We start from the raw sequence: 12,378 nt of genomic DNA on the forward strand, positions 1-12,378 counted from the left end.
TGGGGTGATGTGCTCTACTTTCTTAGTCTTAGTGAGGACACGGGCAGCAGCGTTCTGGATCAGCTGCAGCTGTCTGAGCCACTTTTTAGGCAGACCTGTGAAAACACTGTTGCAGTAATCAATTCGACTAAAAATAAACGCATGGATTCGTTTTTCCAGATCATGCTGAGACATTAGTCCTTTAATCCTGGAAATGATGAAATGTTCATAAAATAACACTTTGAGCTCAGGTTTTCTCCTGGTTTGCCAGGAGGTTCCTAAAGGTTTTACATCTATAACACCCACATTTATACATTTTATTTTCAATTGGGATTAATACATTAATTTTGAATTAAATTCTAAACTAAAAAGAGAGGTAAATGTTTTAGTTCTCAGGCTCGTGTTGATTCCCTACAGGCTGACATTCTATTTATTAAAGAGGAGACTTAAAACTCTCCTTCCTGATAAGGTTTTCAGTTAGAGTGACTCAGGTTATCTGAATCACTCTACTGTCACTCTATGTGGGCTACTTCTCTAGTTATGCTACTATAGGATTAGGCATGAAAACCACTTTCCCTAACTCTGAAACTTTTCCTGTTTTTTGGGACTTTCAGATAGGACACCGTTGCACTCTGAAACCAAATATTTTCAACAACATCCGCTGCTCCAGGGCACAAAAGCACTGCATCAAAACTGAATTTTGACCGGGTTGCGTAGACTTGTGTTCAATTGAAACTGTTTTGTCAGGTGTAAGATCAGACACCATAAAAAAAAGAGACTAGTATTGTTCGTGTCTGATTTTTATTGAACATTGAGACTCTCCGCAACAAATTCTTAAATTGCTCCACAATGAGCCGAAAATAAGACTAGAAAAGGTTGCTTTGGAAATATGGAAGCTAAACTCCACTGGCTGCTCCCTGGAACGCTCACACAGTGTCCTCTTCCTTACTGCTCTTTATCCTTTAACTAGAAAAGTTGGCCCTTGCTTCTTAGCACACGACAGGTGTAGATCTAGTCTGAAAGTCTTATTGCTCTCTATGTCTAATGTCTTTGTATGTGTTACTACCAAGCAACAGATTTCTTAACCTCTTCCAACGTACAGTAATGTATGTATTCTGAAACTGGTTCTGGTCTCACTGTTGGGAGCTGGAGAAATTCCACCTTTCTCCAGCAGAGTCCGCCGTGGATCCTCTGAGGGAGCCTCCTGCACAGCTGCAGCTCATCAAGATCATCAGAGGATCCACTACTTAAGCTGTCTTCAGACCTTGCCTCAACGCCGCAGTGTTGTTCCAGTTAGTCAGCGCTTAAGCCTAGATCCTCAGTGTTACTCTATGACTTTTGAATCCAGCTTGGATTCTAACCCTAGTCTCTGTCTTCCAGGAAACCTGTGCCTCCTCTGTGAAAGCTCAGGAAGAGCTAACCTGCCGAGCCGACCCTCAGAGCCAAACCTGAAGAATCATAGAGAACTTCCAAGCAGCTCTGGACTAGAGCTGGGAAACCCTAAACCAAGGTCTGTTCATATTAGACGTGAGACGCTGAAGCAGCAAACGGACTCTGCTGATGAACTCTTCTCCAGATCCAACAGAGACCCTCCCAAAGCTAACCTCAAGAACCCTCAAGGTACAATCAGTAAACTTCAGGAAATCAAACCCCTGTTGGCAACGCTAACTGAACTGTCTCTCACGCAGACTCCGGTGAACCAGTATCCAGGCCCCGAACCTGAACCGGTATATTCTGTGTGCTTATGCATCAATAAACTTGTTGAACTTTCATCCCTGTGTCCGTCAGTGGTGTTCTGCATTCTTGGGTCGCTTTTAGTGAACCCATCATGACAGAACACTGCGGCCAAACTCAAGGCCCAGCAGATCACCTCACCCGTCGACTGGAGGAGCAGGATGCCCAACTACAAGGACAAACCCAAACGCTCCGTGAGTTATACCGCCTGGTTGACACTCATTACCACATGCTACAGAGCTGTGCTAATTATCTGAACAGCGCTAATGCTGCACAACAACCATTTCCGGGTCCAGTTCCTCCTCCGAGGTCACCAACAGTGACGTCATCAGAGTTCCGTCCTAGTCTCCCAGAAAGATTTTCTGGTAACATGAAAGATTGCAAAGGATTTTTATTTCAATGTCGATTGATTTTTCAGAACTCCCCTGGCAGCTTTTCCACGGATTACAAGAAAATAACTTTTATTCTCTCACAGTTAACAGGAAGAGCCTTGGAATGGGTTCAGGCAAGATTCACCGCTGACGATAGCTTAAACTGCTATTACTCTGATTTCATCTCTGAATTTACCCAGGTATTCAACCAGGAAACTGACCAAACTATAGACTCCAGAGCTCTTTTCAACCTAAAACAGGGAAACTCTTCGGTGGCTGAATTTTCCATTAACTTCCGGGTTAAAGCGGCAGCTTCCAGATGGAACCAAAGCGCTCTAAAGGGAGCCTTTTTCATTGCATTAAATGAGCACATTAAGGATGAGCTCGCAACCCTCGACGAACCAGCTACCCTCGAAGATCTAATTCGCCTCTCCATTAGATTGGATAATAGAATTCGTGCCAGAAACAGTTCAAAGAAGCAGGGTACACTTTCTTCTGCCTCACATAACGTGACTGTTTGTTCTTCCTCTACAGAGCAGCTGCCCATTCAGAGTCCCAAGTCCCAGTCTCTACCGTTGCCTGTTCAGGCCTCTCATTCGAGCGAAAGGGATGTCGAACCCATGCAGGTGGGACACACTAGGCTAGCTCCAGAGGAGAGGCAAAGGCGTTTTCTAAGCAAACTATGTATCTACTGTGGTGAGAGAGGACACTTCATCGCTTCCTGCCCGGCTAAATCAAAAGCCTGGGCCCGCCAGAAGATCTGAGGAGTCTGGCGGGCCAGATAAACACTAAGAAATCTCCTCGACTGTTACTTCCTGCCACGTTGTTCTGTGCTAATCAAAACCTCTCTTTTTCTGCATTCATCGACTCAGGCTGTGAACGTAACCTAACCGATTCTAACCTCGTCCAGCAACTCCAAATAGAAACCATTCCTCTGACTCAGCCTCTCAGTGTATCCGCTATTGACGGAAAAAGACTCCATCAAGATACCCATCAAAGTCAGCCCCTCGAGCTACTTCTGTCAGGTAACCACCGAGAGACTATAAAATTTTTTGTTTTTCCCTCTGCATGTTCCCCGCTGGTGCTCGGTTTCGAATGGTTGGAGAAGCATAATCCTCACATTAACTGGACTGAAAGTCACCTGGAATCATGGTCCATCTCATGCCATGAAACATGCCTTCGTTCAGCTGCCCCCTTGGTGGGGTCTCCTAGAGGTGGGGGGGAGATGGACTCTCCTGACCTTTCTTCAGTTCCTTCTGAGTACCATGACCTAGCCCCTGTCTTCAGTAAGGTCAGTGCGACGTCCCTACCTCCACACAGACCATACGATTGCGCCATTGAACTTTTACCTGGTGCTCCTCTACCTAGCAGCAGATTGTATAATATTTCCAAGCCCGAAAGAGAAACCATGGAAGGATACATCAACGAATCATTAGCTGCTGGAATAATCCGTCCATCTTCCTCTCCATTGGGCGCCGGGTTCTTCTTCGTGGGGAAGAAGGATGGTTCCCTGATACCTTGTATTGATTATCGAGGTTTGAATCAGATTACAGTTAAGAACAAATACCCACTTCCTCTCCTTGCCTCTGCGTTTGAACCTGTACAGGGAGCTACGGTGTTTTCTAAACTGGATTTAAGAAACGCTTATCATCTCCTTAGGATCCGTGAAGGCGACGAATGGAAAACAGCCTTCAAAACACCCTTGGGCCAATTCGAATACCTAGTAATGCCCTTTGGTCTAACTAACGCTCCAGCCTGCTTCCAGGCCCTCGTAAATGATGTTCTCAGAGACTTTCTCAATGTATTTGATTTCGTGTACATTGACGACATTCTCATTTACTCCAAGAACCTCGATGAACACAAGAAACATGTCCGCCTTGTTTTGCAGAGACGGCTGGAGAACAAGCTGTTCGTTAAAGCCAGAAGTGCGAATTTCCTCAACCTTCAGTCACCTTTTTGGGGTTTGTGCTCGAGGGCGGCCAGGTAAAACCATCTGAGGACAAGATTAAGGCAGTATTAGACTGGCCAGTTCCAGAGAACCGCAAACAGCTACAAAGGTTTTTAGGTTTTGCTAACTTCTATCGTCGGTTTATCAGAAACTACAGCCAGACCGCCCTTCCATTAACTTCTCTGACCTCTGTCAAAAGCATTTTTCAGTGGACTCCTGAGGCTCAAGCAGCGTTTGATAAATTAAAATCCTTGTTTTCCAGAGCACCTGTGCTTATGCAACCTGACCCAGCGAAGCAGTTTATTCTTGAGGTGGATGCTTCAGATTCTGGTGTTGGAGCAGTCCTATCCCAGAGACTAGATTCTGATCAAAAGATACACCCTTGTGCTTTCTTCTTCCGTAGACTTTCTTCTGCAGAGCAAAATTATGATGTGGGTGACCGAGAGCTTTTGGCCATTAAACTGGCGTTGAAAGAATGGAGACATTGGCTGGAAGGAGCTGAGCATCCGGTTCTTGTATAGACTGACCACAAGAACCTGGCTTACATCCAGTCAACCAAACAGGCTAATCCTCGCCAATCGAAGTGGTCAATTTTCTTCTCTCGGTTCAATCTCATCATCCCCTACAGACCCGGATCCAAAAATGTCAAGCCCGATTCTCTCTCTCTTCTCTACTCCGTCGATCATCCCGAGACACCTGAACCTGTTCTTCCGGCTTCCTGCACAGTGGGGGTGGTCAACTGGGAAATAACTGACCTCATCAACTCAGCCCTGGCCACTGAACCCGATCCAGGTAACGGTCCCACTAACCGAACCTATGTTCCATCTTCCGTCAGGTCCCGTCTCATCCATTGGATGCACGCCGCAGAGTTCTCTGCTCATCCAGGAGTCAGCAGAACTGTTGCCCTCATCTCAAGACGCTTCTGGTGGCCCACTCTCCATAGGGACGTCAAGGAGTATGTGTTGGCTTGCCCCACATGTGCCCGTAACAAAGCCTTACACCAACCTCCTTCTGGCCTGCTCCAGCCGCTTCCTGTTCCCTCGCGTCCTTGGTCCCATATAGCCATTGATTTTGTCACCGGTCTCCCTGTCTCTCGAGGTATGTCCACCATATTCACCATTGTTGACCGTTTCTCGAAGTCCTGCCATCTTATTCCCCTTAGAAAACTTCCCACGGCCTTCCAGACAGCCCAGCTCCTTATCAAGCATGTTTTCCGGCTACACGGCATTCCCCAAGAGATCCTCTCGGACAGAGGCCCTCAGTTCATTTCCCAGGTCTGGAAGGCTTTCTGTTCTGCCCTCGGCTGCAAACCCTCTCTCACCTCTGGTTACCACCCCCAATCTAATGGTCAGACTGAGAGAATGAACCAGCAGTTGGAATCAACCCTTCGCTGCCTCACTTCAAACAATCCCGTGGACTGGAGCCAATTTCTCCCTTGGATAGAATACGCACACAACTCCCTCAGATCTGCATCCACCGGACAATCCCCGTTCCAGGTTAGTCTCGGCTATCAACCACCTCTTTTCCCCGCAGACGAGAGAGAGATTTCGGTCCAGTCCGTAAACTAACACATCCGCCGTTGCCAAAGAATCTGGAGATAAACCATCGCCACCCTCAACCGGTCAACAGAGTCCAGTAAACGCTTCGCCGATGCCAGGAGACGCCCCGCCCCCGAGTACACTGAGGGCCAGGAGGTATGGCTGTCCACTCGAGACCTTCCCCTCAAGGGGATGTCTCGAAAGCTCTCTCCTAGGTTCATCGGGCCCTACAAGATCACTCGAGTCATCAACCCCTCAGCCGTCCGTCTCCAACTACCTCAGTCCCTCCGAATCCACCCTACCTTCCACGTGTCCCAAGTAAAGCCTGTCTCTTCGAGCCCTCTGTGCCCACCGTGCGACTCCCCACCACCCGCCCTGGAGGTCGATGGTCATCCGGCCTTCACTGTCCATCGCATTGTGGACTCCCGTCGACGAGGTCGCGGATGGCAGTACCTCGTCGACTGGGAGGGCTACGGACCGGAGGATCGCCAGTGGGTTCCGGGCTCGTACATCCTCGATCCTGCCCTTATCGAGGAGTACGAGCGTTCCTGCCCATCAACCTCTTCCGGACCGCCAAGGGGCGGTCGTTGAGGGGGGGGGGGGGGGGGGGGGGGGGGGGGTACTGTTGGGAGCTGGAGAAATTCCACCTTTCTCCAGCAGAGTCCGCCGTGGATCCTCTGAGGGAGCCTCCTGCACAGCTGCAGCTCATCAAGATCATCAGAGGATCCACTACTTAAGCTGTCTTCAGACCTTGCCTCAACGCCGCAGTGTTGTTCCAGTTGGTCAGCGCTTAAGCCTAGATCCTCAGTGTTACTCTATGACTTTTGAATCCAGCTTGGATTCTAACCCTAGTCTCTGTCTTCCAGGAAACCTGTGCCTCCTCTGTGAAAGCTCAGGAAGAGCTAACCTGCCGAGCCGACCCTCAGAGCCAAACCTGAAGAATCATAGAGAACTTCCAAGCAGCTCTGGACTAGAGCTGGGAAACCCTAAACCAAGGTCTGTTCATATTAGACGTGAGACGCTGAAGCAGCAAACGGACTCTGCTGATGAACTCTTCTCCAGATCCAACAGAGACCCTACCAAAGCTAACCTCAAGAACCCTCAAGGTACAATCAGTAAACTTCAGGAAATCAAACCCCTGTTGGCAACGCTAACTGAACTGTCTCTCACGCAGACTCCGGTGAACCAGTATCCAGGCCCCGAACCTGAACCAGTATATTCTGTGTGCTTATGCATCAATAAACTTGTTGAACTTTCATCCCTGTGTCTGTCAGTGGTGTTCTGCATTCTTGGGTCGCTTTTAGTGAACCCATCATGACACTCACTAGAGCTCTTTCTACCTACTGTCGCTGCACACTTGCCCTGTATGATGATCAGAAGATCAGATACGGTCAGCCTTTTTCATTAGATTAATAGCATCACTAAACTTAGTTTGGCAGTTGTGGCTCAATGAATTACAAAAAGGAGGATGAGTTTGCCTTGGAATGAGCCTTGATGTTTTTTTCAGAATCTATTTATCTAAATGAAGTATACTACAATTATATAAGTAAAGAAAAATGATAAATAAATATGAAAAAAGGTTCAGTTAAAGTAGAAAGGAAAGTAATCGGGAGGGTCCCCCCCCCTCCTGTGGTTTCAGAGGTACCCTCCTCCTCCACTCAGCTAACCCTCAGCTTCTCAGGAACAGTTGGGACTTTCTCACATCCTCCCTTCGTACCGGCAGTGGGGTTCAAGTCAGGGGGGGACACTGGCAGATGGACTGACCGATAGCCTCGTTAATCTGGTAAAATAAGGGATTTTTTAGTATCTTCCTGGCTCTTTGGGAAGACCATGGCTCTCTTCAGGATCCATCAGGAGGGTTTTCTGGTGGTTTTACTGCAGATTGTCTTGATTTGTTCCGCTCAGGTGAGAGGATGTACATTTTAACTTTTTTTAAGTGTTGAACTGTACTTTAGACTCAGAGCCTGGCTGCACTGCTCCCTCAATATTAACGTTTGTTTTATTTGCCTTTCTAATCAGCATTACTTCACAGATCATAATGAATTTGATCACATTGAGATTTAAATATCTCCTCCAACCTTGCTATTATTCCTAAAGTCTCAGGCTGCTGAATTTTGATCATGTTAACTTCCTTTTAGCTATTTGATCGAACAATACAGAGGTGTTTTTTTTTATTAATTTGCAGGCACAGGTCATCACATCTGATATATTATTGCAATCACTTTAACTTTGAACAGTATCTTTGTTTAAATGGTTTATTTTTCCGTAGTTGCACTTATGATTTAAGCAATGAAAATGTTGATTTAACCCTTGACTTTTGGTATTAGCTAAAAGGCAGCTTTATCCCAGCATGCTCAGCAGGGTGTTCCAGACAGTCGCTGTAATCTGAACACATGATGTTACTTAGGCAATTTAATGGGACTAAAATGGAAGCCAGGTTGGGTTTCATGACCTTTCCTCTCACATCTCTGGGACAATGGGTCTTTGTCGACCGCCCTGCACACGAGCGGCACAGCAGCAGCTCTGCATGATGTTTTAAATGGTGAATTTCAGAGAGAAGAGAAGGAATAATAAAAATCTGTTTTCTGTGATTGTTTGTAAGAGGGGCGCGGTTGGTCCCAGAGGCCCCCCTGGACCGCCTGGGATCGTTGGAGTACCTGGAGTGGATGGAATCGACGTGAGTCTGCATTTTATCATCCCTGTTTTATAAAAACAAACGGCAGTCTGAAGATTCTTCAGTCTTGAAGCATTTCTTAGTTCAGTGACATTCAAATAACATTTTTTTTACATCATAAAAAGATGTAAGAGCCTTTTTCCAAACGGATGCTGCAAACACTAATCTAAAAGTAGGAGAACCAGAAGAAAGCCAAACAATAACCCAAAAAAAAAAACAGTCTCCTGACAGCTAAACAGATGTTCCTGTCCTCACGTTTGGATTTCTGTGCAAAAATATTTTTTTCATCCTCTTGTCAAGCAGATCCCATCAATAAATAGATTTAAGGCAACATTGAGTGCTTTAAATGAGCTAAAGTAAAGGAACTAAAAATAACAGAAAAAAATGGTCCATCTAACCAAGTATTGAGGTTTCTACACTAAGCAAGCGCAGATTGTGTTAGATTATTAATCTTTTGAGAAGATTACACTCAAAATAAGCGCAGTAAGAAAATTGCTCTTGGTAAGACTTCATGTTTTAAGAATATATATTATAAACATATATAGACGGTTGTTTGAGTTAGTTGAATATTTCTTTTCTGCTTTTTACAGGGTGATAGAGGGGAGGACTCCAATGTAACTGGACCGCCGGTGAGAGGATTCTCTTGTTTCAAAACACCGCTGGTTATGATGGATAAAGTTTCTGAGTTCATTTAATAAAATGAGCTTTAATGAGCTGAAATGTTCTGTCTCCAGGGTATTCCCGGGGATAATGGAAAAGACGGGTCTCCAGGAGCTTCAGGCCGTCTAGGAGCAGATGTAAGAAAAATATAAAATCATGCTCTGTGACTGATATCAAAGCACCACTATTCATGGTGATCCAGGTGGTTTAGAAACATGAGCATGCAAGTGACATATGCTAAGGCTGAGATATGCATCAGCCTGTTGCTGAGCAGTTTGTCTTGGTCTCCTATGGTCAGAAAAGTTGAGAGGGAAAGAAGTCCTCTGAATAAATCGGGGTGGGTATTTTGGGCTGGGTCTCACATGGCTTCCTGACAGAAACAGGGGTCTTTTGTGTGCACCTGAAAGAGTTTGGGGGGGAGAAGGCTCTTCAGCAATGGCTGACAGGAAAGAAGTATATGCTGAGAAACCTGCTGCCGAGCGATTACAGGGAGCTTTCTGTCTGCTTGGTGGCCGTGCCAAGAACATCACAGAGTGATACTTTAAGGGTAGAGTCATGCAGTCTCCTTCATTTTACAGTCAACCTTTTAGGTGTTAGAAAATTGTTTTTGTTATTCATATACAAAGTACTAGTAAAGTATCTTCCCCTTTTCTTATAAGTAGATTATTGAATATTTTGGTGTCACTCATGCATTTGAAAAGGACCTTCAGGAATTCATCAACAAATGTAAATAATGTCAAAGATAACACATGTAATAAAAGGCAATGATTCAATTCAGCTTATTTCTATAGCGCCAATTCAAAACACACGTCATCTCAAGGCACTTTACAGTTCAACCAGATCATACAGTCAAATTGATTCAAAGTTTTCTCACTAAGGAAAACCTGTTGATTGCATCGACTCATTGACTCTTCAGCAATCCCTCACACTAAGCATGCTTGTAGCGACAGTGGAGAGGAAAAACTCCCTTTTAACAGGAAGAAACCTCTAGCAGAACCAGGCTCAGTGTGAGCGGCCATCTGCTGAGGCCGACTGGGGTTCAAGGAGACAGAAGCCGAGATATAAAAAAAACAACTGTAAAAGGCGGCCAAGACATGATTCTTGGGCCATATCTTGGGCCAATTTCACACTTTTTTTAGACTTAGACACAACTTTATCTCTTAAACCATGTCTGAAAATGATTCAGACACAGCTTAATTGCAGAATCAGGTTATCAGAAATGGTTTTGCCTCTTGTTTCTGTTGTCATATATGATCATATCCCCATCATTGGAAGCGTTGGTAGAGATGCCTGTAAGACGATATGCCTTGGGTCAAACATGATCTGGTTCCCGTTCCATGACCTTCTCACAATAGTTTGCTGGACATATGGGTCATTTCTCCAAACAGAACTGAAATCTGAAGACTTTGAGATGGCAACTACAAACATGGACTTAAAGTCGTATTCCACATCTTTTATGAATATTTGAGAAAATGAACTCATAAGTTCTGCTTTAGAAACAGATCAAATTTGGCATATCTCACTTTGCAATAACACAGGCCAACTACTGTGAAGTCTTTGCTTAGCTCTCTGCTGTGCAGATGTTTTTCATATTTTTATATCTATTTATCTAATTTATCTAAAGGAAACACATTTCAGGACATACAACTTTTTCTTTATGCTTTTTTTTATACTATATACACTCTTTTTATATTGTCTGTTGTATTTTATCTTTAGTTGCATCCTGCTTTATCTCTGCCCTTTATATTCTATATAAGCTGCTGGAACCAGAATTTCCCTGAAGGAATAATCCCAAAGGATAAATAAAGTTCAGTCTAACTTTAAAAAAAGAGTGAAATTGGCCCAAGACATTCATTGTTGATCTTAAAGTTGAGCAAAAACAGATCTTTTTTTAAAGAATACTTTTAAAACTGGCTACATTAATCAGTCACATTCCCTGTTTAATCTGCAATAGGTAATATTTCACTGTCATCGGTTCTTTGGCCCTCAGAGCTAAGCCTAGATGCACACGCACACTTTGAACAATAGCCTTGATTAAATGCCTGGAGGCAGCTGTCAATTCATAAGCATCAGTTTGCACAACAGGGAAATATATTTTGATTACTGAATGAAGTTTTTAAACCTAAAGGCCACTTCTGTGCTAGTTTGAATGCTAACATGACGTACATGTAATGCCAGTGTTTACTTTGAACTTTAGCTAGTTATGGAAAGAGAGGCGGGGGGGAAAAAAAATCGGGATTCATTAAACATAAAGTAGGTTAAGTAATCAGTATAAAGTGATAATTCTGCAAACTAATCTCCATGCACACTTTGAATGTTTAACTTTTGAGGATTCAATGCTAAGAGGCTCCCAGTATGTCACACGCATCAGTGCATGCTCCTTCTTGGCACTGATAGCTTTTTTTCCACACACCTCTCCTGCTCACATGTGGATCTGTTTCTGTGCCCTTATGTCAACCTTTGTCTCTTTGAGACTAGTACGCACCAGAGAGAAAGTATGTGATTGGCGACTTTGCAGAAAATCCCACCTCTTGAAACGGTACAGCTTTTTAACTGATTGCTAATAACATTAGCAAAGCATCCAGGATAACTGCTGTCCTCTTAAAGAGTTAAAATTTGCTAAATTCAAGTTATTAATAAAAAATGTAGTTTGATACAACATGAATGTGTTCTGACAGCAGAGGCCATGTGTTTTAAAATGATCATAAATGTTAAATTGGAACCAATATGATGCTAGCTTTACTGTCTGTTGAGGAAAGCGAGGCTTGAATAAACATACATTATATAGTTGCACAATTGTATTTCATTTGCATTTAATTTGTATGTACTTTTCCCTTTATGCCCATTATTGTGCTTTTAAAACTGTCAGTTAAAGAAAGAGATGGCTGTTTTATCTCTGCTTCTGTCTCCTTGAACCCCAGATGGCTGCTCACACTGAGCCTGGTTCTGCTGGAGGTTTCTTCCTGTTAAAAGGGAGTTTTTCCTCTCCACTGTCGCTACAAGCATGCTTAGTGTGAGGGATTGCATCCGAGTCAATGAGTTGATGCAATCAACTGGTTTTCCTTAAATAGAAAACTTTAAATCAATTTGACTCTATGATCTGGTTGAACTGTAAAGTGCCTTGAGATGATGTGTTGTAAATTGGCTCTATATAAATATAATAAATTTAACTGTTAGATACAAACAGCAAATAGCCTAAAAATGCTTCTACTGCTATGTGACAACACCAGAAATAAACAGTACTGTCTTAAGAGGCGGGATTTGAATGAAAACTAGCCAATAACAGACATGTTTCCACCTTCAAAGTGACAAAGGGGAGCTGAAACAGATTCATACACAAGTAGGAGAGACACTATAGTCCCCTGGAAAGGAGGGCATGGGCGCAGCATGCGATTGTGTAAAATGTTTAAATGCATTTGGAGATTGGTTTGCATGTGTATCTCTTAAACAAAACTTATTTTATGAGTATTCATT

At 44.0% G+C, this 12,378-nt stretch overlaps 1 protein-coding gene across 1 annotated transcript in view; it reads left to right on the forward strand.

The window, feature by feature from the left end:
- Positions 1-7,254: 7,254 nt before the first annotated feature.
- The window catches only part of col9a1a (collagen, type IX, alpha 1a), a 36,203-nt gene continuing 31,079 nt past the window's right edge, over positions 7,255-12,378 (forward strand). The window contains exons 1-4 of the mRNA XM_038288261.1: positions 7,255-7,475; positions 8,173-8,247; positions 8,835-8,873; positions 8,979-9,041. Coding sequence (XP_038144189.1) covers positions 7,401-7,475; positions 8,173-8,247; positions 8,835-8,873; positions 8,979-9,041 — 252 coding nt within the window. The 5' untranslated portion in view covers positions 7,255-7,400. The remainder of the gene's footprint in view (positions 7,476-8,172; positions 8,248-8,834; positions 8,874-8,978; positions 9,042-12,378) is intronic.

This window comes from Cyprinodon tularosa, unplaced genomic scaffold (genome assembly GCF_016077235.1).
Source record: "Cyprinodon tularosa strain WSP-4 unplaced genomic scaffold, ASM1607723v1 ctg25, whole genome shotgun sequence".
Taxonomy (NCBI): Eukaryota; Metazoa; Chordata; class Actinopteri; order Cyprinodontiformes; family Cyprinodontidae; genus Cyprinodon; species Cyprinodon tularosa.